Genomic DNA, 20,649 nt, shown 5'->3' on the forward strand with positions numbered 1-20,649 from the left:
GTATGGAGTGAGAGGGGGGGAGGGTAGAAGAAGCTGTATGGAGTGTGAGGGGAGGGGAGGGTAGAAGAGACTCTATGGAGTGGGAGGAGGGTAGAAGAAGCTGTATGGAGTGAGAGGGGAGGGGAGGGTAGAAGAAGCTGTATGGAGTGTGAGGGGAGGGGAGGGTAGAAGAGACTCTATGGAGTGTGAGGGGAGGGTAGAAGAGACTCTATGGAGTGTGAGGGGAGGGTAGAAGAAGCTGTATGGAGTGTGAGGGGAGGGTAGAAGAAGCTGTATGGAGTGTGAGGGGAGGGTAGAAGAGGCTGTATGGAGTGAGAGGGGAGGGGAGGGTAGAAGAAGCTGTATGGAGTGTGAGGGGAGGGTAGAAGAAGCTGTATGGAGTGGGAGGGGAGGGGAGGGTAGAAGAGACTCTATGGAGTGGGAGGAGGGGAGGGTAGAAGAAGCTGTATGGAGTGAGAGGAGGGTAGAAGAAGCTGTATGGAGTGAGAGGGGAGGGAGGGTAGAAGAAGCTGTATGGAGTGAGAGGGGAGGGGAGGGTAGAAGAAGCTGTATGGAGTGAGAGGGGAGGGGAGGGTAGAAGAAGCTGTATGGAGTGAGAGGGGAGGGAGGGTAGAAGAAGCTGTATGGAGTGAGGGGAGGGGAGGGTAGAAGAGACTCTATGGAGTGGGAGGAGGGTAGAAGAAGCTGTATGGAGTGGGAGGGGAGGGTAGAAGAAGCTGTATGGAGTGAGAGGAGGGTAGAAGAGGCTGTATGGAGGAGAGGGGAGGGTAGAAGAAGCTGTATGGAGTGGGAGGGGAGGGTAGAAGAAGCTGTATGGAGTGAGAGGAGGGTAGAAGAGGCTGTATGGAGTGAGGGGAGGGGAGAAGAGGGTAGAAGAAGCTGTATGGAGTGGGAGGGAGGGGAGGGTAGAAGAAGCTGTATGGAGTGAGAGGGGAGGGGAGAAGAGGCTGTATGGAGTGAGAGGGGAGGGAGGGGAGAAGAGGGTAGAAGAAGCTGTATGGAGTGGGAGGGGAGGGGAGGGTAGAAGAGGCTGTATGGAGTGAGAGGGGAGGGGGGTAGAAGAGGCTGTATGGAGTGGGAGGGAGGGTAGAAGAAGCTGTATGGAGTGAGAGGGGAGGGTAGAAGAAGCTGTATGGAGTGAGAGGGGAGGGGAGGGAAGAAGAGGCTGTATGGAGTGGGAGGGGAGGGTAGAAGAGGCTGTATGGAGTTTGAGTGGAGGGTAGAAGAGACTCTATGGAGTGTGAGGAGGGTAGAAGAGGCTGTATGGAGTGGGAGGGAGGGGAGAAGAGGCTGTATGGAGTGAGAGGGGAGGGTAGAAGAAGCTGTATGGAGTGGGAGGGGAGGGTAGAAGAGGCTGTATGGAGTGAGAGGTGAGGGTAGAAGAGGCTGTATGGAGTGGGAGGGGAGGGGAGGGGAGAAGAGGCTGTATGGAGTGTGAGGGGAGGGGAGGGTAGAAGAGGCTGTATGGACGATGAGGGGAGGGTAGAAGAGGCTGTATGGATGGGAGGGGAGGGGAGGGGAGAAGAGGCTGTATGGAAGGGGAGGGGAGGGTAGAAGAGGCTGTATGGAGGAGAGGGGAGGGGAGGGTAGAAGAAGCTGTATGGAGTGTGAGGGGAGGGAGGGGAGAAGAGGCTGTATGGGAGTGAGAGGGGAGGGAGGGTAGAAGAAGCTGTATGGAGTGTGAGGGGAGGGTAGAAGAAGCTGTATGGAGTGAGAGGGGAGGGGAGGGTAGAAGAGGCTGTATGGATGGGATGGGAGGGGAGGGTAGAAGAGGCTGTATGGAGTGGGAGGAGGGTAGAAGAGGCTGTATGATGAGAGGGGAGGGGAGGGTAGAAGAAGCTGTATGGAGTGTGAGGGGAGGGTAGAAGAAGCTGTATGGATGAGAGGGGAGAGGAGGGTAGAAGAGGCTGTATGGAGTGGGAGTGGGAGGGGAGGGTAGAAGAGGCTGTATGGAGTGGGAGGAGGGGTAGAAGAGGCTGTATGGAGTGAGAGGGGAGGGGAGGGTAGAAGAAGCTGTATGGAGTGTGAGGGAGGGTAGAAGAAGCTGTATGGAGTGGGAGGGGAGGGGAGGGTAGAAGAGGCTGTATGGAGTGGGAGGAGGGTAGAAGAGGCTGTATGGAGTGGGAGGGGAGGGGAGGGTAGAAGAGGCTGTATGGAGTGTGAGGGGAGGGTAGAAGAAGCTGTATGGAGTGGGAGGGGAGGGGAGGGTAGAAGAGGCTGTATGGAGTGGGAGGGGAGGGTAGAAGAGGCTGTATGGAGTGGGAGGGGAGGGGAGGGTAGAAGAGGCTGTATGGAGTGGGAGGGAGGGTAGAAGAGGCTGTATGGAGTGTGAGGAGGGGGAGGGGGGAGGGTAGAAGAGGCTGTATGGAGTGAGAGGGAGGGTAGAAGAGGCTGTATGGAGTGAGAGGGGAGGGGAGGGTAGAAGAAGCTGTATGGAGTGGGAGGGGAGGGTAGAAGAGGCTGTATGGGAGTGAGAGGGAGGGGAGGGTAGAAGAAGCTGTATGGAGTGTGAGGGGAGGGTAGAAGAAGCTGTATGGAGTGGGAGGGGAGGGGAGGGTAGAAGAGGCTGTATGGAGTGGGAGGGGAGGGTAGAAGAGTCTGTATGGAGTGGGAGGGGAGGGGAGGGTAGAAGAGGCTGTATGGAGTGGGAGGGGAGGGTAGAAGAGACTGTATGGAGTGGGAGGGAGGGGAGGGTAGAAGAAGCTGTATGGAGTGGGAGGGGAGGGTAGAAGAGACTGTATGGAGTGGGAGGGGAGGGGAGGGTAGAAGAGGCTGTATGGAGTGTGAGGGGAGGGTAGAAGAAGCTGTATGGAGTGTGAGGGGAGGGGAGGGTAGAAGAGGCTGTATGGAGTGTGAGGGGAGGGGAGGGTAGAAGAGACTGTATGGAGTGGGAGGGGAGGGGAGGGTAGAAGAAGCTGTATGGAGTGGGAGGGGAGGGTAGAAGAGACTGTATGGAGTGGGAGGGGAGGGGAGGGTAGAAGAAGCTGTATGGAGTGAGAGGGGAGGGTAGAAGAAGCTGTATGGAGTGTGAGGAGGGTAGAAGAAGCTGTATGGAGTGTGAGGGGAGGGTAGAAGAAGCTGTATGGAGTGAGAGGGGAGGGTAGAAGAAGCTGTATGGAGTGGGAGGAGGGGAGGGTAGAAGAGGCTGTATGGAGTGGGAGGGGAGGGTAGAAGAGGCTGTATGGAGTGAGAGGGGAGGGTAGAAGAAGCTATATGGAGTGGGAGGAGGGGAGGGTAGAAGAGGCTGTATGGAGTGGGAGGAGGGTAGAAGAGGCTGTATGGGTGGGAGGGGAGGGGAGGGTAGAAGAGGCTGTATGGAGTGGGAGGGGAGGGTAGAAGAGACTGTATGGAGTGGGAGGGGAGGGGAGGGTAGAAGAAGCTGTATGGAGTGGGAGGGAGGGTAGAAGAGACTGTATGGAGTGGGAGGGGAGGGGAGGGTAGAAGAGGCTGTATGGAGTGTGAGGGGAGGGGAGGGTAGAAGAGACTCTATGGAGTGAGAGGGGAGGGGAGGGTAGAAGAAGCTGTATGGAGTGTGAGGGGAGGGTAGAAGAAGCTGTATGGAGTGTGAGGGGAGGGGAGGGTAGAAGAGGCTGTATGGAGTGTGAGGGGAGGGGAGGGTAGAAGAGACTGTATGGAGTGGGAGGGGAGGGGAGGGTAGAAGAAGCTATGGAGTGGGAGGGGAGGGTACTAGAGACTGTATGGAGTGGGAGGGGAGGGGAGGGTAGAAGAGGCTGTATGGAGTGTGAGGGGAGGGGAGGGTAGAAGAGACTCTATGGAGTGAGAGGGGAGGGGAGGGTAGAAGAAGCTGTATGGAGTGTGAGGGGGGAGGGTAGAAGAAGCTGTATGGAGTGTGAGGGGAGGGGAGGGTAGAAGAGGCTGTATGGAGTGTGAGGGGAGGGGAGGGTAGAAGAGGCTGTATGGAGTGGGAGGGGAGGGGAGGGTAGAAGAGCTGTATGGGTGGGAGGAGGGTAGAAGAGACTGTATGGAGTGTGGGAGGGGAGGGGAGGGTAGAAGAAGCTGTATGGAGTGAGAGGGGAGGGTAGAAGAAGCTGTATGGAGTGTGAGGAGGGTAGAAGAAGCTGTATTGAGTGTGAGGGGAGGGTAGAAGAGGCTGTATGGAGTGTGAGGGGAGGGAGGGTAGAAGAGGCTGTATGGAGGGAGGGAGGGTAGAAGAGGCTGTGGGAGGGGAGGGTAGAAGAGGCTGTATGGAGTGGGAGGGGAGGGTAGAAGAGGCTGTATGGAGTGGAGGGGAGGGGAGGGTAGAAGAAGCTGATGGGTGGGAGGGGAAGAAGAGCTGTATGGAGTGGAGGGGAGGGGAGGGTAGAAGAGGCTGTATGGAGTGTGAGGGGAGGGGAGGGTAGAAGAGGCTGTATGGAGTGAGAGGGGAGGGGAGGGTAGAAGAGGCTGTATGGAGTGTGAGGGGAGGGTAGAAGAGGCTGTATGGAGTGTGAGGGGAGGGAGGGAGGGTAGAAGAGGCTGTATGGAGTGTGAGGGGAGGGTAGAAGAGGCTGTATGGAGTGAGAGGGGAGGGAGGGTAGATGGAGTGGAGGGGAGGGTAGAAGAGGCTGTATGGAGTGAGAGGGGAGGGGAGGGTAGAAGAGGCTGTATGGAGTGTGAGGGGAGGGTAGAAGAGGCTGTATGGAGTGGGAGGGGAGGGGAGGGTAGAAGAGGCTGTATGGAGTGGAGGGGAGGGTAGAAGAGGCTGTATGGAGTGGAGGAGGGGAGGGTAGAAGAGGCTGTATGGAGTGGGAGGGGAGGGTAGAAGAGGCTGTATGGAGTGGGTGAGGGGAGGGGAGGGTAGAAGAGGCTGTATGGAGTGAGAGGGGAGGGGAGGGTAGAAGAGGCTGTATGGAGTGTGAGGGGAGGGGAGGGTAGAAGAGGCTGTATGGAGTGTGAGGGGAGGGTAGAAGAGGCTGTATGGAGTGGGAGGGGAGGGTAGAAGAGGCTGTATGGAGGGGAGGGTAGAAAAGGCTGTATGGAAGGGAGGGGAGGGAGGGTGAGAAGAGCCTGTATGGAGTGAGGAGGGAGGGTAGAAGAGGCTGTATGGAGTGTGAGGGGAGGGTAGAAGAGGCTGTATGGAAGGGGAGGGGAGGGGAGGGTAGAAGAGGGGATGGAGGGAGGGGAGGGTAGAAGAGGCTGTATGGGTATGGAGGGTAGGGTTGAAGAGGCTGTATGGGGGTAGAAGCTCCAGTCCTTCAGAGCATACTTGTTCAGCTGCCTTGCTGATATCACCGAGGACCTCTGTAGAAGGGGAGGGCTGGACAGGGGGAGGGGTAAGGACGAGGGCTGGACAGGGGGAGGGGTAAGGACGAGGGAGGGCTGGACAGGGGAGGGGGAGGGATGGACGAGAGGGGGATGAGGTATGATTCATCAAGGCCTTGATTGTTAATTAAATCCATTTTGACTAGAGATGAATATGGTTGTCAATGGGCAAGATGTTGGGGGATGAGACAGTGAAAGGATGACGCAGTACCATAGTAGGAAGATGAAGGAGGAACACAGAGAATGGTTTTATGAGACTGGAAACATCAAAGTACGCTTTCAAAAAGCACAGGATCATAATGGAGAAGTATGGAATGGTAATTGTATGTCTGATGTCCATTGAAAGCACCTTTTGTTGACTTGATTCCTAGTCCATGTTAAGCATGAATGTGTGAAGTGTAGCCTGAAGGCTCCTCTGAGGCCAGTATGTGAGTGTATGATGGGAATGTGTTTATGTGAGGGTGCCCAGACTTAAAGGCCTGTCTCTGGGGTGATGGACGCTCTCTGACTCTCCCTAACCCCCTCCTCAACCTCCACACACACTAGCTCTGTTTGATACATCAACGCTCAACATGTCTGTGAAAACAGTGTTCTCTGGTCAGTCAATTTGTAATTGAGAAGCTAATTTCCCCCATCAATTCCTGGCATTCAAAAAAATATATACAGTTGAAGTCAGAAGTTTACATACACGTTAGCCAAATACATTTAAACTCAGTTTTTCACAATTCCTGACATTTAATCCGATTAAAAATTCCCTGTTTTAGGTCAGTTAGGATCACCACTTTATTTTAAGAATGTGAAATGTCAGAATAATAGAATAATAGTGGAGAGAATGATCTTTTTCAGCTTTTATTTCTTCAGGCAGCCTTCCACAAGCTTCCCACAATAATCTGGGTGAATTTTGGCCCATTCCTCCTGACAGAGCTGGTGTAACTGAGTCAGGTTTGTAGGTCTCCTTGCTCGCACACGCTTTTTCAGTTCTGCCCACAAATTATCTATAGGATTGAGGTCAGGGCTTTGTGATGGCCACTCCAATACCTTGACTTTGTTGTCCTTAAGCCATTTTGCCACAACTTTGTAAGTATGCTTGGGGTCATTGTCCATTTGGAAGGCCCATTTGCGACCAAGCTTTAACTTCCTGACTGTTGTCTTGAGATGTTGCTTCAATATATCCACATAATTTTCCGTCCTCATGATTCCATCTATTTTGTGAAGTGTACCAGTCTCTCCTACTGCAAAGCACCCTCACAACATGATGCTGCCACCCCCGTGCTTCACGGTTGGGATGGTGTTCTTCGGCTTGCAAGCCTCCCCCTTTTTCCTCCAAATATAACGATGGTCATTATGGCCAAACAGTTCTATTTTTGTTTCATCAGACCAGAGGACATTTCTCCAAAAAGTACGATCTTTGTCCCCATAAACCGTAGTCTGGCTTTTTTATGGTGGTTTTGGAGCAGTGGCTTCTTCCTTGCTGAGCGGCCTTTCAGGTTATGTCGATGTTATGTTTTTTTGCTGAGGTCTTAGCTGAGACGAACAGAGAGAGTGGGGCTCTGAGACGCTCCTACTCCACACACACCCTGGGCTACAGAGTTATCCCAGCTGGTTGTCGGAAGGGGAAGAAGGCCGTGGTGTTTACGGCAGTGTTGGCGACCCCGGAGTGCTCCTCACTCGCTAGAGACCCTGTTTACCACTACACCATTAGCGCTCGGCGACTAACGCCCTGCCCTTCAAAACACTGCAGGATTAACGAGGCCGGTGGTGCTAAACCCTTCCCCCGGCCAACCATGGACCCTCTATGGGCTTACCATGGACCCTCTATGGGCTTACCATGGACCCTCTATGGGCTTACCATGGACCCTCTATGGGCTTACCATGGACCCTCTATGGGCCTACCATGGACCCTCTATGGGCTTACCATGGACCCTCTATGGGCTTACCATGGATCCTCTATGGGCTTACCATGGACCCTCTATGGGCTTACCATGGGCCATGGACCCTCTGGGCTTACCATGGACCCTCTATGGGCTTACCATGGACCCTCTATGGGCTTACCATGGACCCTCTATGGGCTTACCATGGACCCTCTATGGGCTTACCATGGGCCATGGACCTCTATGGGCTTACCATGGGCCATGGACCCTCTATGGGCTTACCATGGGCCATGGACCCTCTATGGGCTTACCATGGACCCTCTATGGGCCTACCATGGACCCTCTATGGGCCTACCATGGACCCTCTATGGGCTTACCATGGACCCTCTATGGGCTTACCATGGACCCTCTATGGGCTTACCATGGCCCTCTATGGGCTTACCATGGACCCTCTATGGGCTTACCATGGGCTATGGGCCTACCATGGGCCATGGACCCTCTATGGGCCTACCATGGACCCTCTATGGGCCTACCATGGACCCTCTATGGGCTTACCATGGACCCTCTATGGGCTTACCATGGACCCTCTATGGGCCTACCATGGACCCTCTATGGGCTTACCATGGACCCTCTATGGGCTTACCAAGGACCCTCTATGGGCCTACCATGGACCCTCTATGGGCCTACCATGGACCCTCTATGGGCCTACCATGGACCCTCTATGGGCCTACCATGGACCCTCTATGGGCCTACCATGGACCCTCTATGGGCCTACCATGGACCCTCTATGGGCCTACCATGGACCCTCTATGGGCTTACCATGGGCCATGGACCCTCTATGGGCCTACCATGGGCCATGGACCCTCTATGGGCCTACCATGGACCCTCTATGGGCTTACCATGGGCCATGGACCCTCTGGGCCTACCGTCGGCCAACCATGGACCCTCTATGGGCCTACCATTGGCCACGGACCCCCTCACAGACTTTGTTCTTGCATTATTTAAACCAAATTGAACATGTTTCATTATCTACTTGAGGATTAATTGATTTTATTGATGTATTATATTAAGTCAAAATAAGTGTTAATTCAGTATTGTTGTAATTGTCATTATTACAATAACAGTTTTTTTTTTAATCGGCCGATTAATCGGTATCGGTATCTGCGTTGAAAAATCATATCGGTCGACCTCTAGTCTTGATTATGGAACAGGTTGCAGCTGGTGGGGATCTGCTCTGCCTCCAGCACACCTGTTTCTACTCACACAATCAGAAACACCCACACAGAGAGGGAGAGAGCACTGGGGGAGTGGCGGCAGGTTAGGGAGACACGGGATGAGAAGTAGAGGGCGTGGAAGGGACAGATGTAACTCACGTATACAGTATATGCACTCAAATTCACATTCATATAGATACTACTACCCCTTCCCACAAAGGTTTCCATGGTACCTGCATAGAGCTGTGTGTCCGTCCCTCTACACTCCCAGGAGAGGCATTGGAGCTGTGTGTCCCTTCAGTGTTAGTGCAGAGAGGGACAGCATGGTGTTATTAGTGCATGGAGGGACAGCATGGTGTTATTAGTGCATGGAGGGACAGCATGGTGTTATTAGTGCATGGAGGGACAGCATCGTGTTATTAGTGCATGGAGGGACAGCATTGTGTTATTAGTGCAGAGAGGGACAGCATCATGTTATTAGTGCAGAGAGGGACAGCGTGGGGTTATTAGTGCAGAGAAGGACAGCATCATGTTATTAGTGCAGAGAGGGCGAGCATCGTGTTATTAGTGCAGAGAGGGACAGCATGGTGTTATTAGTGCAGAGAGGGACAGCGTGGGGTTATTAGTGCATGGAGAGACAGCGCGGGGTTATTAGTGCAGAGAGGGACAGCGTGGGGTTATTAGTGCATGGAGGGACAGCATCGTGTTATTAGTGCATGGAGGGACAGCATCGTGTTATTAGTGCAGAGAGGGACAGCGCGGGGTTATTAGTGCAGAGAGGGCGAGCATGGTGTTATTAGTACAGAGAGGGACAGCATGGTGTTATTAGTGCAGAGAGGGACAGCATGGTGTTATTAGTGCAGAGAGAGACAGTGTGGGGTTATTAGTGCAGAGGGGGACAGTGTGGGGTTATTAGTGCAGAGAGAGACAGCGCGGGGTTATTAGTGCAGAGAGAGACAGCGCAGGGTTATTAGTGCAGAGAGAGACAGCGCGGGGTTATTAGTGCAGAGAGAGACAGCGCAGGGTTATTAGTGCAGAGAGAGACAGCGTGGGGTTATTAGTGCGGAGAGAGACAGTGTGGGGTTATTAGTGCAGAGAGAGACAGCGTGGGGTTATTAGTGCAGAGAGAGACAGCGTGGGGTTATTTGTGCAGAGAGAGACAGCGTGGGGTTATTTGTGCAGAGAGAGACAGTGTGGGGTTATTAGTGCAGAGAGAGACAGTGTGGGGTTATTAGTGCAGAGAGAGACAGCGTGGGGTTATTAGTGCAGAGAGTCTATATGATCCCATCTCTCGCCCTCTCCATCTTTCACTCCAACTCCCACCTCTCTGTCTCTTGCTATGCCCCATGGTAAGCCCATTGTGGATCCTTGAACTGTAACGTGAGCTGGTGTGGGTGAGTGTGTGTGAATTACTGTGTGTGTGTAGGTTTGGTAGAGAGTGTTGTGCAGAGGGCTATAATAGCGAGCCTGATGAGACGGAGAGAGCAGAGACAGACCTCCACTTCGCTCCATTATAAGGCAGAGAGCTTTTAAACACCCATTCCCCTTCTGCCCCAGCCTGACTCTCATTCTATTGAATTAACCCCCATTTTCTCTGCAATTTGGCCCCACCGTTACCATGGTTACACAGGCACTATCATGGCCCGTATGTGTGACATGACTCATCGTGTACATTTTGTTATCGTCCTTTATGAATCTCAACATGAACCTCACATCTCCTTCCTGTCATGTTTTAATATATGATAAACCATTTCACCAGCGTTGCTGTTCCAGGTCAGTACAGTGAGAGACAATGACACACACCATTGAATTCTACTTTTTATTGGTGGGGCCACCCATACACACAGTGCTGTAAGTCTGCTAAATGGCATGTAATATTACATTTTCTGAAAGGATCTGACTTATGGTTCTAAGAAAATTGCATAATTAAATGGTTAAAATGTTGGTCTTTCTCTCCCCTAAAGGATCTTTCCCAGAGATTACCTACTGCAACATATCCACCTGTACTCACTGGCTGACCTGCAACAGGTAATACACACTACACACATACTGTATAGTGGACACACTCACTTTCAAACATCAGACCGTTACAGGCACACTAATACACACTCATATATATATATATATATATATATATATATATATATATATATATATATATATATATACACTGTGTTATATTTAAGCAGTCAGGTGTGGTATATGATCAATATACCACGGCTAAGGGCCGTTCTTGCGCACGATTCAACGCAGAGTGCCTGGATACAGCTCTTAGCCGTGGTATATTGACCATATACAACAAACCCTCAAGGTGCCTTATTTCTATTATAAACTGGTTACCAACATAATTAGAGCACTAACAAGAAATGTGTTGTCATACCCGTGGTATATGGTCTGATATACCACGGCTGTTAGCCAATCAGCATTCAGGGTTTGAACATTCAGTTTACACGTGTCAGGACAATGCATGGCTGCTCGGACTCAGACAGGCATGTGGAGCTAAACGAAGCAGCTAAAGCCCTCGTTACAGTGGGGAGAGTTTCCCTCAGGCCTCGTTACAGTGGGGGTAGTTTCCCTCAGGCATCGTTACAGTGGGGAGAGTTTCCCTCAGCCCTCGTTACAGTAGTTTCCAGTGGGGAGAGTTTCAGGCATCGTTACAGTGGGGAGAGTTTTCAGGCATCGTTGGGGAGAGTTTCCCTCAGCCCTCGTTACAGTGGGGAGAGTTTCCCTCAGGCATCGTTACAGTGGGGAGAGTTTCCCTCAGGCATCGTTACAGTGGGGAGAGTTTCCCTCAGCCCTCGTTACAGTGGGGAGAGTTTCCCTCAGCCCTCTCACTAGCAGTTTCTAGGCTGTTATGAAGGCATGAATAACTGGTATTGGGATGAGTGTTACTTTGGTTTGGCGTAATCTCTTGCCTCTCTCTCCCACCCCCTCTCTCTGATCCCCCTCCCCCAACCTGGAGTTCTTCCACACTACTACTCTCCCATATCTTCCACCTTCCCCACCCAGCCCCCTCTGCACCACCCAACCTCTCTCTCTCTCCCCTTCATGTTCCCCTCACCCTGGCCCGCTCACTAATTACAGACATTCAGAATCAACAAGCATAAAAACTAGTGTGTTAAAGTCCACCATTCTTCCCTACATCCCCTGGCCTGACACCCTTCTCTCGCTCTCTCTCGCGCTCGCTCTCTTTCTCTCTTTCCCTCACTCTCTTTCTCTCTATTCATCTCTCTTAATAGCTTACTCTTTCTCTCCTCCTCCCCTTTCTCTCTCTGTGTCTTTCTCCTCCTCCTCCCCTTTCTCTCTGTCTTTCTCTCCCCCTCCCCTTTCTCTCTCTGTGTCTTTCTCCCCTCCCCTTTCTCTCTCTGTGTCTTTCTCCTCCTCCTCCTTTCCTCTTTCTCTCTGTCTTTCTGTGTCTTTCTCTCCCCCTCCCCTCTCTCTGTGTGTCTTTCTCTCTCTGTGTCTTTCTTTTCCCCTCTCCTCTGTGTCTTTCTTTTCCCCTCCTCTCTCTCTCTGTGTCTTTTCTCTCCCCCTCCCTTTCTCTCTCTGTGTGTGTCTTTCTCTCCCCCTCCCCTCTCTCTGTGTGTCTTTCTCTCTCTGTGTCTTTCTCTCCCCCTCCCCTCCCTCTCTCTGTCTTTCTCTCCCCTTTTCTCTCCCCTCCCCCCTCCACTCTCTGTGTGTCTTTCTCTCTCTGTGTCTTTCTCTCCCCCTCCCCTCTCTCTCTGTGTCTCCCCTCCCCTCTCTCTGTGTCTTTCTCTCCCCCTCCTCCCCTCTCCCCCCCTCTCTCTGTGTCTTTCTCTCCCCCTCCCCTCTCTCTGTGTCTTTCTCTCTCCCCTTTCTCTGTGTGTCTTTCTCTCCCCTCCCCATTCTCTCTCTGTGTCTTTCTCTCCCCCTCCCCTTTCTCTCTCTGTGTCTTTCTGTCCCCCCTCCTCTCTCTCTCTCTCTCTGTCTTTCTCTCCCCTTTCTCTCTCTCTCTGTGTCTTTCTCTCCCCTCCTCTCTCTCTCTGTGTCTTTCTCTCCCCCTCCCCTCTCTCTCTGTGTCTTTCTCTCCCCTCCCCCTCCTCTCTGTGTCTTTCTCCCCCCTCCCCTCTCTCTGTGTGTGTTTCTCTCCCCCTCCTCTCTCTCTCTCTCTCTCTCTGTGTCTCTCCCCCTCACCTCTCTCTCTTTACAGCTAATTGGCTTTCCATATTAACAAGCTGTTTCTTTTATTTCTCCTGAATAATCAAAGCTCGTTCATCAAGCCTGGCTTTTATTGTTTCACAGTGAGGTTCAATAAAGACCGTCTCCCTGGCTAGTTATAGAGTAGACCCAGTCCTTCATGGAAAGCAGTAGTGCACTTGGCTCTCTTTGCTATTGAAATCCCAACAAACACCTCCTATTAGGAGCAGCCTTTCTATATTTAAAGCAGTGCACTGTTTGCCCAGGGCCTGCCCAGAGGCTGGACTAGTTTGGCTACTGGCCCTTTTGTTGCTGCATTAAAACGTTTGTTTTTCCAGTTGTGGGGTAGTGGAGAGGTGGGCTTGTTGTAAAGTAGTGGAGAGGTGGGCTTGTTGTAAAGTAGTGGAGAGGTGGGCTTGTTGTAAAGTAGTGGAGAGGTGGGCTTGTTGTAAAGTAGTGGAGAGGTGGGCTTGTTGTAAAGTAGTGGAGAGGTGGGCTTGTTGTAAAGTAGTGGAGAGGTGGGCTTGTTGTAAAGTAGTGGAGAGGTGGGCTTGTTGTAAAGTAGTGGAGAGGTGGGCTTGTTGTAAAGAGTGGAGAGGTGGGCTTGTTGTAAAGTAGTGGAGAGATGGGCTTGTTGTAAAGTAGTGGAGAGGTGGGCTTGTTGTAAAGTAGTGGAGAGGTGGGCTTGTTGTAAAGTAGTGGAGAGGTGGGCTTGTTGTAAAGTAGTGGAGAGGTGGGCTTGTTGTAAAGTAGTGGAGAGGTGGGCTTGTTGTAAAGTAGTGGAGAGGTGGGCTTGTTGTAAAGTAGTGGAGAGGTGGGCTTGTTGTAAAGTAGTGGAGAGGTGGGCTTGTTGTAAAGTAGTGGAGAGGTGGGCTTGTTGTAAAGTAGTGGAGAGGTGGGCTTGTTGTAAAGTAGTGGAGAGGTGGGCTTGTTGTAAAGTAGTGGAGAGGTGGGCTTGTTGTAAAGTAGTGGAGAGGTGGGCTTGTTGTAAAGTAGTGGAGAGTTGGGCTTGTTGTAAAGTAGTGGAGGGTGGACTTGTTGTAAAGTAGTGGGGTAGTGGAGAGGTGGGCTTGTTGTAAAGTGGTGGAGAGGTGGGCTTGTTGTAAAGTAGTGGAGAGGTGGGCTTGTTGTAAAGTAGTGTAGAGGTGGGCTTGTTGTAAAGTAGTGGAGAGGTGGGCTTGTTGTAAAGTAGAGGAGAGGTGAGCTTGTTGTAAAGTAGTGGAGAAGTGGGCTTGTTGTAAAGTAGTGGAGTAGTGGGCTTGTTGTAAAGCGGTGGAGAGATGGGCTTGTTGTGAAGCGGTGGAGAGGTGGGCTTGTTGTAAATCGGGGGAGAGGTGGGCTTGTTGTAAAGCGGTGGAGAGATGGGCTTGTTGTAAAGCGGTGGAGAGATGGGCTTGTTGTAAAGCAGTGGGGTAGTGGGCTTGTTGTAAAGTAGTGGAGAGATGGGCTTGTTGTAAAGTAGTGGGGTAGTGGGCTTGTTGTAAAGTAGAGGAGAGGTGGGCTTGTTGTAAAGTAGTGGAGAGGTGGGCTTGTTGTAAAATAGTGGAGAGATGGGCTTGTTGTAAAGTAGTGGAGAGATGGGCTTGTTGTAAAGTAGTGGGGTAGTGGGCTTGTTGTAAAGTAGTGGAGAGATGGGCTTGTTGTGAAGTGGTGGGGTGGTGGAGAGGTGGGCTTGTTTAAAGTAGTGGAGAGAGGGGCTTGTTGTAAAGTAGTGGAGAGGTGGGCTTGTTGTCAAGTAGTGGAGAGGTGGGCTTGTTTTCAAGTAGTGGAGAGATGGGCTTGTTGTAAAGTAGTGGAGAGGTGGGCTTGTTGTAAAGTAGTGGAGAGGTGGGCTTGTTGTAAAGTAGTGGAGAGGTGGGCTTGTTGTAAAGTAGTGGAGAGGTGGGCTTGTTGTAAAGTAGTGGAGAGGTGGGCTTGTTGTAAAGTAGTGGAGAGGTGGGCTTGTTGTAAAGTAGTGGAGAGGTGGGCTTGTTGTAAAGTAGTGGAGAGGTGGGCTTGTTGTAAAGTAGTGGAGAGGTGGGCTTGTTGTAAAGTAGTGGAGAGGTGGGCTTGTTGTAAAGTAGTGGAGAGGTGGGCTTGTTGTAAAGTAGTGGAGGGGTGGACTTGTTGTAAAGTAGTGGGGTAGTGGAGAGGTGGGCTTGTTGTAAAGTGGTGGAGAGGTGGGCTTGTTGTAAAGTAGTGTAGAGGTGGGCTTGTTGTAAAGTAGTGTAGAGGTGGGCTTGTTGTAAAGTAGTGGAGAGGTGGGCTTGTTGTAAAGTAGTGGAGAGGTGGGCTTGTTGTAAAGTAGTGGAGAGGTGGGCTTGTTGTAAAGTAGTGTAGAGGTGGGCTTGTTGTAAAGTAGTGGAGAGGTGGGCTTGTTGTAAAGTAGTGGGGTAGTGGGCTTGTTGTAAAGTAGAGGAGAGGTGAGCTTGTTGTAAAGTAGTGGAGAGGTGGGCTTGTTGTAAAGTAGTGGGGTAGTGGGCTTGTTGAAAAGTAGAGGAGAGGTGAGCGTGTTGTAAAGTAGTGGAGAGGTGGGCTTGTTGTAAAGTCGTGGAGAGATGGGTTTGTTGTAAAGTAGTGGAGAGAGGGGCTTGTTGTAAAGTAGTGGAGAGGTGGGCTTGTTGTAAAGTAGTGGAGAGGTGGGCTTGTTGTAAAGTAGTGGAGAGATGGGCTTGTTGTAAAGTAGTGGAGAGATGGGCTTGTTGTAAAGTAGTGTAGAGATGGGCTTGTTGTAAAGTAGTGAAGAGGTGGGCTTGTTGTAAAGTAGTGGAGAGATGGGTTTGTTGTAAAGTAGTGGGGTAGTGGGCTTGTTGTAAAGTAGAGGAGAGGTGAGCTTGTTGTAAAGTAGTGGAGAGATGGGTTTGTTGTAAAGTAGTGGAGAGAGGGGCTTGTTGTAAAGTAGTGGAGAGATTGGCTTGTTGTAAAGTAGTGGAGAGATGGGCTTGTTGTAAAGTAGTGGAGAGATGGGCTTGTTGTAAAGTAGTAGAGAGATGGGCTTGTTGTAAAGTAGTGGAGAGATGGGCTTGTAAAGTAGTGAAGAGGTGGGCTTGTTGTAAAGTAGTGGAGAGATGGGTTTGTTGTAAAGTAGTGGGGTAGTGGGCTTGTTGTAAAGTAGAGGAGAGGTGAGCTTGTTGTAAAGTAGTGGAGAGATGGGTTTGTTGTAAAGTAGTGGAGAGATGGGCTTGTTGTAAAGTAGTGAAGAGGTGGGCTTGTTGTAAAGTAGTGAAGAGGTGGGCTTGTTGTAAAGTACTGGAGAGATGGGTTTGTTGTAAAGTTGTGGAGAGATGGGCTTGTTGTAAAGTAGTGGAGAGGTGGGCTTGTTGTAAAGTAGTGGGGTAGTGGGCTTGTTGTAAAGTAGTGGAGAGGTGGGCTTGTTGTAAAGTAGTGAAGAGGTGGGCTTGTTGTAAAGTAGTGAAGAGGTGGGCTTGTTGTAAAGTACTGGAGAGATGGGTTTGTTGTAAAGTAGTGGAGAGATGGGTTTGTTGTAAAGTAGTGGGGTAGTGGGCTTGTTGTAAAGTAGAGGAGAGGTGAGCTTGTTGTAAAGTAGTGGAGAGATGGGTTTGTTGTAAAGTAGTGAAGAGGTGGGCTTGTTGTAAAGTAGTGAAGAGGTGGGCTTGTTGTAAAGTACTGGAGAGATGGGTTTGTTGTAAAGTAGTGGAGAGATGGGCATGTTGTAAATTAGTGGGGTAGTGGGCTTGTTGTAAAGTAGTGGAGAGATGGGCTTGTTGTGAAGTGGTGGGGTGGTGGAGAGGTGGGCTTGTTGTAAAGTAGTGGAGAGAGGGGCTTGTTGTAAAGTAGTGGAGAGGTGGGATTGTTGTAAAGTAGTGGAGAGGTGGGCTTGTTGTAAAGTAGTGTAGAGATGGGCTTGTTGTAAAGTAGAGGAGAGGTGAGCTTGTTGTAAAGTAGTGGAGAGATGGGTTTGTTGTAAAGTAGTGGAGAGAGGGGCTTGTTGTAAAGTAGTGGAGAGATTGGCTTGTTGTAAAGTAGTGGGGTAGTGGGCTTGTTGTAAAGTAGTGGAGAGATGGGCTTGTTGTAAAGTAGTGGAGAGGTGGGCTTGTTGTAAAGTAGTGGGCTTGTTGTAAAGTAGTGGAGAGGTGGGCTTGTTGTAAAGTAGTGGAGAGGTGGGCTTGTTGTAAAGTAGTAGAGAGATGGGTTTGTTGTAAAGTAGTGGAGAGATGGGCTTGTTGTAAAGTAGTGAAGAGGTGGGCTTGTTGTAAAGTAGTGAAGAGGTGGGCTTGTTGTAAAGTAGTGAAGAGGTGGGCTTGTTGTAAAGTAGTGAAGAGGTGGGCTTGTTGTAAAGTAGTGAAGAGGTGGGCTTGTTGTAAAGTAGTGAAGAGGTGGGCTTGTTGTAAAGTAGTGAAGAGGTGGGCTTGTTGTAAAGTAGTGAAGAGGTGGGCTTGTTGTAAAGTAGTGGAGAGGTGGGCTTGTTGTAAAGTAGTGGAGAGGTGGGCTTGTTGTAAAGTAGTGGAGAGGTGGGCTTGTTGCAAAGTAGTGGAGAGATGGGCTTGTTGTAAAGTAGTGGAGAGTTGGGCTTGTTGTAAAGTAGTGGGGTAGTGGAGAGGTGGGCTTGTTGTGAAGTAGTGGAGAGTTGGGCTTGTTGTAAAGTAGTGGAAGGGTGGACTTGTTGTAAAGTAGTGGGGTAGTGGAGAGGTGGGCTTGTTGTGGAGAGGTGGGCTTGTTGTAAAGTGGTGGAGAGGTGGGCTTGTTGTAAAGTAGTGGAGAGGTGGGCTTGTTGTAAAGTAGTTGAGAGGTGGGCTTGTTGTAAAGTAGTGGGGTAGTGGGCTTGTTGTAAAGTAGAGGAGAGGTGGGTTTGTTGTAAAGTAGTGGAGAGATGGGCTTGTTGTAAAGTAGTGGAGAGATGGGCTTGTTGTAAAGTAGTGGAGAGATGGGCTTGTTGTAAAGTAGTGAAGAGGTGGGCTTGTTGTAAAGTAGTGAAGAGGTGGGCTTGTTGTAAAGTAGTGGAGAGAGGGGCTTGTTGTAAAGTAGTGGAGAGGTGGGCTTGTTGTAAAGTAGTGGAGAGGTGGGCTTGTTGTAAAGTAGTGGAGAGATGGGCTTGTTGTAAAGTAGTGGAGAGATGGGCTTGTTGTAAAGTAGTGTAGAGATGGGCTTGTTGTAAAGTAGTGAAGAGGTGGGCTTGTTGTAAAGTAGTGGAGAGATGGGTTTGTTGTAAAGTAGTGGGGTAGTGGGCTTGTTGTAAAGTAGAGGAGAGGTGAGCTTGTTGTAAAGTAGTGGAGAGATGGGTTTGTTGTAAAGTAGTGGAGAGAGGGGCTTGTTGTAAAGTAGTGGAGAGATTGGCTTGTTGTAAAAGTAGTGGAGAGATGGGCTTGTTGTAAAGTAGTGGAGAGATGGGCTTGTTGTAAAGTAGTAGAGAGATGGGCTTGTTGTAAAGTAGTGGAGAGATGGGCTCGTAAAGTAGTGAGAGGTGGGCTTGTTGTAAAGTAGTGGAGAGATGGGTTTGTTGTAAAGTAGTGGGGTAGTGGGCTTGTTGTAAAGTAGAGGAGAGGTGAGCTTGTTGTAAAGTAGTGGAGAGATGGGTTTGTTGTAAAGTAGTGGAGAGATGGGCTTGTTGTAAAGTAGTGAAGAGGTGGGCTTGTTGTAAAGTAGTGAAGAGGTGGGCTTGTTGTAAAGTACTGGAGAGATGGGTTTGTTGTAAAGTTGTGGAGAGATGGGCTTGTTGTAAAGTAGTGGAGAGGTGGGCTTGTTGTAAAGTAGTGGGGTAGTGGGCTTGTTGTAAAGTAGTGGAGAGGTGGGCTTGTTGTAAAGTAGTGAAGAGGTGGGCTTGTTGTAAAGTACTGGAGAGATGGGTTTGTTGTAAAGTAGTGGAGAGATGGGTTTGTTGTAAAGTAGTGGGGTAGTGGGCTTGTTGTAAAGTAGAGGAGAGGTGAGCTTGTTGTAAAGTAGTGGAGAGATGGGTTTGTTGTAAAGTAGTGAAGAGGTGGGCTTGTTGTAAAGTAGTGAAGAGGTGGGCTTGTTGTAAAGTACTGGAGAGATGGGTTTGTTGTAAAGTAGTGGAGAGATGGGCATGTTGTAAATTAGTGGGGTAGTGGGCTTGTTGTAAAGTAGTGGAGAGATGGGCTTGTTGTGAAGTGGTGGGGTGGTGGAGAGGTGGGCTTGTTGTAAAGTAGTGGAGAGAGGGGCTTGTTGTAAAGTAGTGGAGAGGTGGGATTGTTGTAAAGTAGTGGAGAGGTGGGCTTGTTGTAAAGTAGTGGAGAGATGGGCTTGTTGTAAAGTAGAGGAGAGGTGAGCTTGTTGTAAAGTAGTGGAGAGATGGGTTTGTTGTAAAGTAGTGGAGAGAGGGGCTTGTTGTAAAGTAGTGGAGAGATTGGCTTGTTGTAAAGTAGTGGGGTAGTGGGCTTGTTGTAAAGTAGTGGAGAGATGGGCTTGTTGTAAAGTAGTGGAGAGGTGGGCTTGTTGTAAAGTAGTGGGCTTGTTGTAAAGTAGTGGAGAGGTGGGCTTGTTGTAAAGTAGTGGAGAGGTGGGCTTGTTGTAAAGTAGTGGAGAGATGGGTTTGTTGTAAAGTAGTGGAGAGATGGGCTTGTTGTAAAGTAGTGAAGAGGTGGGCTTGTTGTAAAGTAGTGAAGAGGTGGGCTTGTTGTAAAGTAGTGAAGAGGTGGGCTTGTTGTAAAGTAGTGAAGAGGTGGGCTTGTTGTAAAGTAGTGAAGAGGTGGGCTTGTTGTAAAGTAGTGAAGAGGTGGGCTTGTTGTAAAGTAGTGAAGAGGTGGGCTTGTTGTAAAGTAGTGAGATGGGTTTGTTGTAAAGTACTGGAGAGATGGGTTTGTTGTAAAGTTGTGGAGAGATGGGCTTGTTGTAAAGTAGTGGAGAGGTGGGCTTGTTATAAAGTAGTGGGGTAGTGGGCTTGTTGTAAAGTAGTGGAGAGGTGGGCTTGTTGTAAAGTAGTGAAGAGGTGGGCTTGTTGTAAAGTAGTGAAGAGGTGGGCTTGTTGTAAAGTACTGGAGAGATGGGTTTGTTGTAAAGTAGTGGAGAGATGGGCTTGTTGTAAAGTAGTGAAGAGGTGGGCTTGTTGTAAAGTAGTGGGGTGGTGGAGAGATGGGCTTGTTGTAAAGTAGTGAAGAGGTGGGCTTGTTGTAAAGTAGTGGGGTGGTGGTGAGGTGGGCTTGTTGTAAAGTAGTGGGGTGGTGGAGAGGTGGGCTTGTTGTAAAGTAGTGGGGTGGTGGAGAGGTGGGCTTGTTGTAAAGTAGTGGGGTGGTGGAGAGGTGGGCTTGTTGTAAAGTAGGGGGTAGTGGAGAGGTGGGCTTGTTGTGGAGGACTGAGCACTGCCATGTAGATGCTAATTGTATTGTGTGCCATGGCAGCGGCGCTGGTCCTGCCAACGACCTACAAACAACTGGAGGGGACAAAAGGGCATTGAGGGACCCGGCCCGGACTGGCTCAGCAGCCACGGGGACACACACTTACGTGCAGGGAGGCAGAATCCCACACTGATACCCTGGTATGCAGCATATGCAGGCCACAAACTATGTAGTAATCAAATCAAATGTATTTATAAAGCCCTTCTTACATCAGCTGATATCTCAAAGTGCTGTACAGGAACCCAGCCTAAAACCCTAAACAGCAGGCAATGCAGGTGTAGAAGCACGGTGGCTAGGAAAACTCCCTAGAAAGGCCAAAACCTAGGAAGAAACCTAGAGAGGAACCAGGCTATGAGGGGTGGCCAGTCCTCTTCTGGCTGTGCCGGGTGGAGATTATAACAGAAAATGGCCAAGATGTTCAAATGTTCATAAATGACCAGCATGGTCAAATAATAATAATCACAGTAGTTGTCGAGGGTGCAGCAAGTCAGCACCTCAGGAGTAAATGACAGTTGGCTTTTCATAGCCGATCATTAAGAGTATCTCTACCGCTCCTGCTGTCTCTAGAGAGTTGAAAACAGCAGGTCTGGGACAGGTAGCACGTCCGGTGAACAGGTCAGGATTCCATAGCCGCAGGCAGAACAGTTGAAACTGGAGCAGCAGCACGGCCAGGTGGACTGGGGACAGCAAGGAGTAATCATGTCAGGTAGTCCTGAGGCATGGTCCTAGGGCTCAGGTCCTCCGAGAGAGAGAAAGAAAGAGAGAATTAGAGAGAGCATACTTAAATTCACACAGGACACCGGATCAGACAGATGTCGTAGCCACAAGGACTCTAGTACAGACACCAACACTTTC

At 50.3% G+C, this 20,649-nt stretch overlaps 1 protein-coding gene across 1 annotated transcript in view; it reads left to right on the plus strand.

Annotated features, from left to right (window-relative positions):
• LOC112235314 (pleckstrin homology domain-containing family M member 3-like) overlaps positions 1-20,649 on the plus strand; it is a 92,696-nt gene that overhangs the window by 48,533 nt on the left and 23,514 nt on the right. The window contains exon 7 of the mRNA XM_042306774.1: positions 10,312-10,375. Within this exon, the coding sequence (XP_042162708.1) occupies positions 10,312-10,375 (64 nt within the window). The remainder of the gene's footprint in view (positions 1-10,311; positions 10,376-20,649) is intronic.

This window comes from Oncorhynchus tshawytscha, linkage group LG26 (genome assembly GCF_018296145.1).
Source record: "Oncorhynchus tshawytscha isolate Ot180627B linkage group LG26, Otsh_v2.0, whole genome shotgun sequence".
In the NCBI taxonomy this organism is placed as follows: Eukaryota; Metazoa; Chordata; class Actinopteri; order Salmoniformes; family Salmonidae; genus Oncorhynchus; species Oncorhynchus tshawytscha.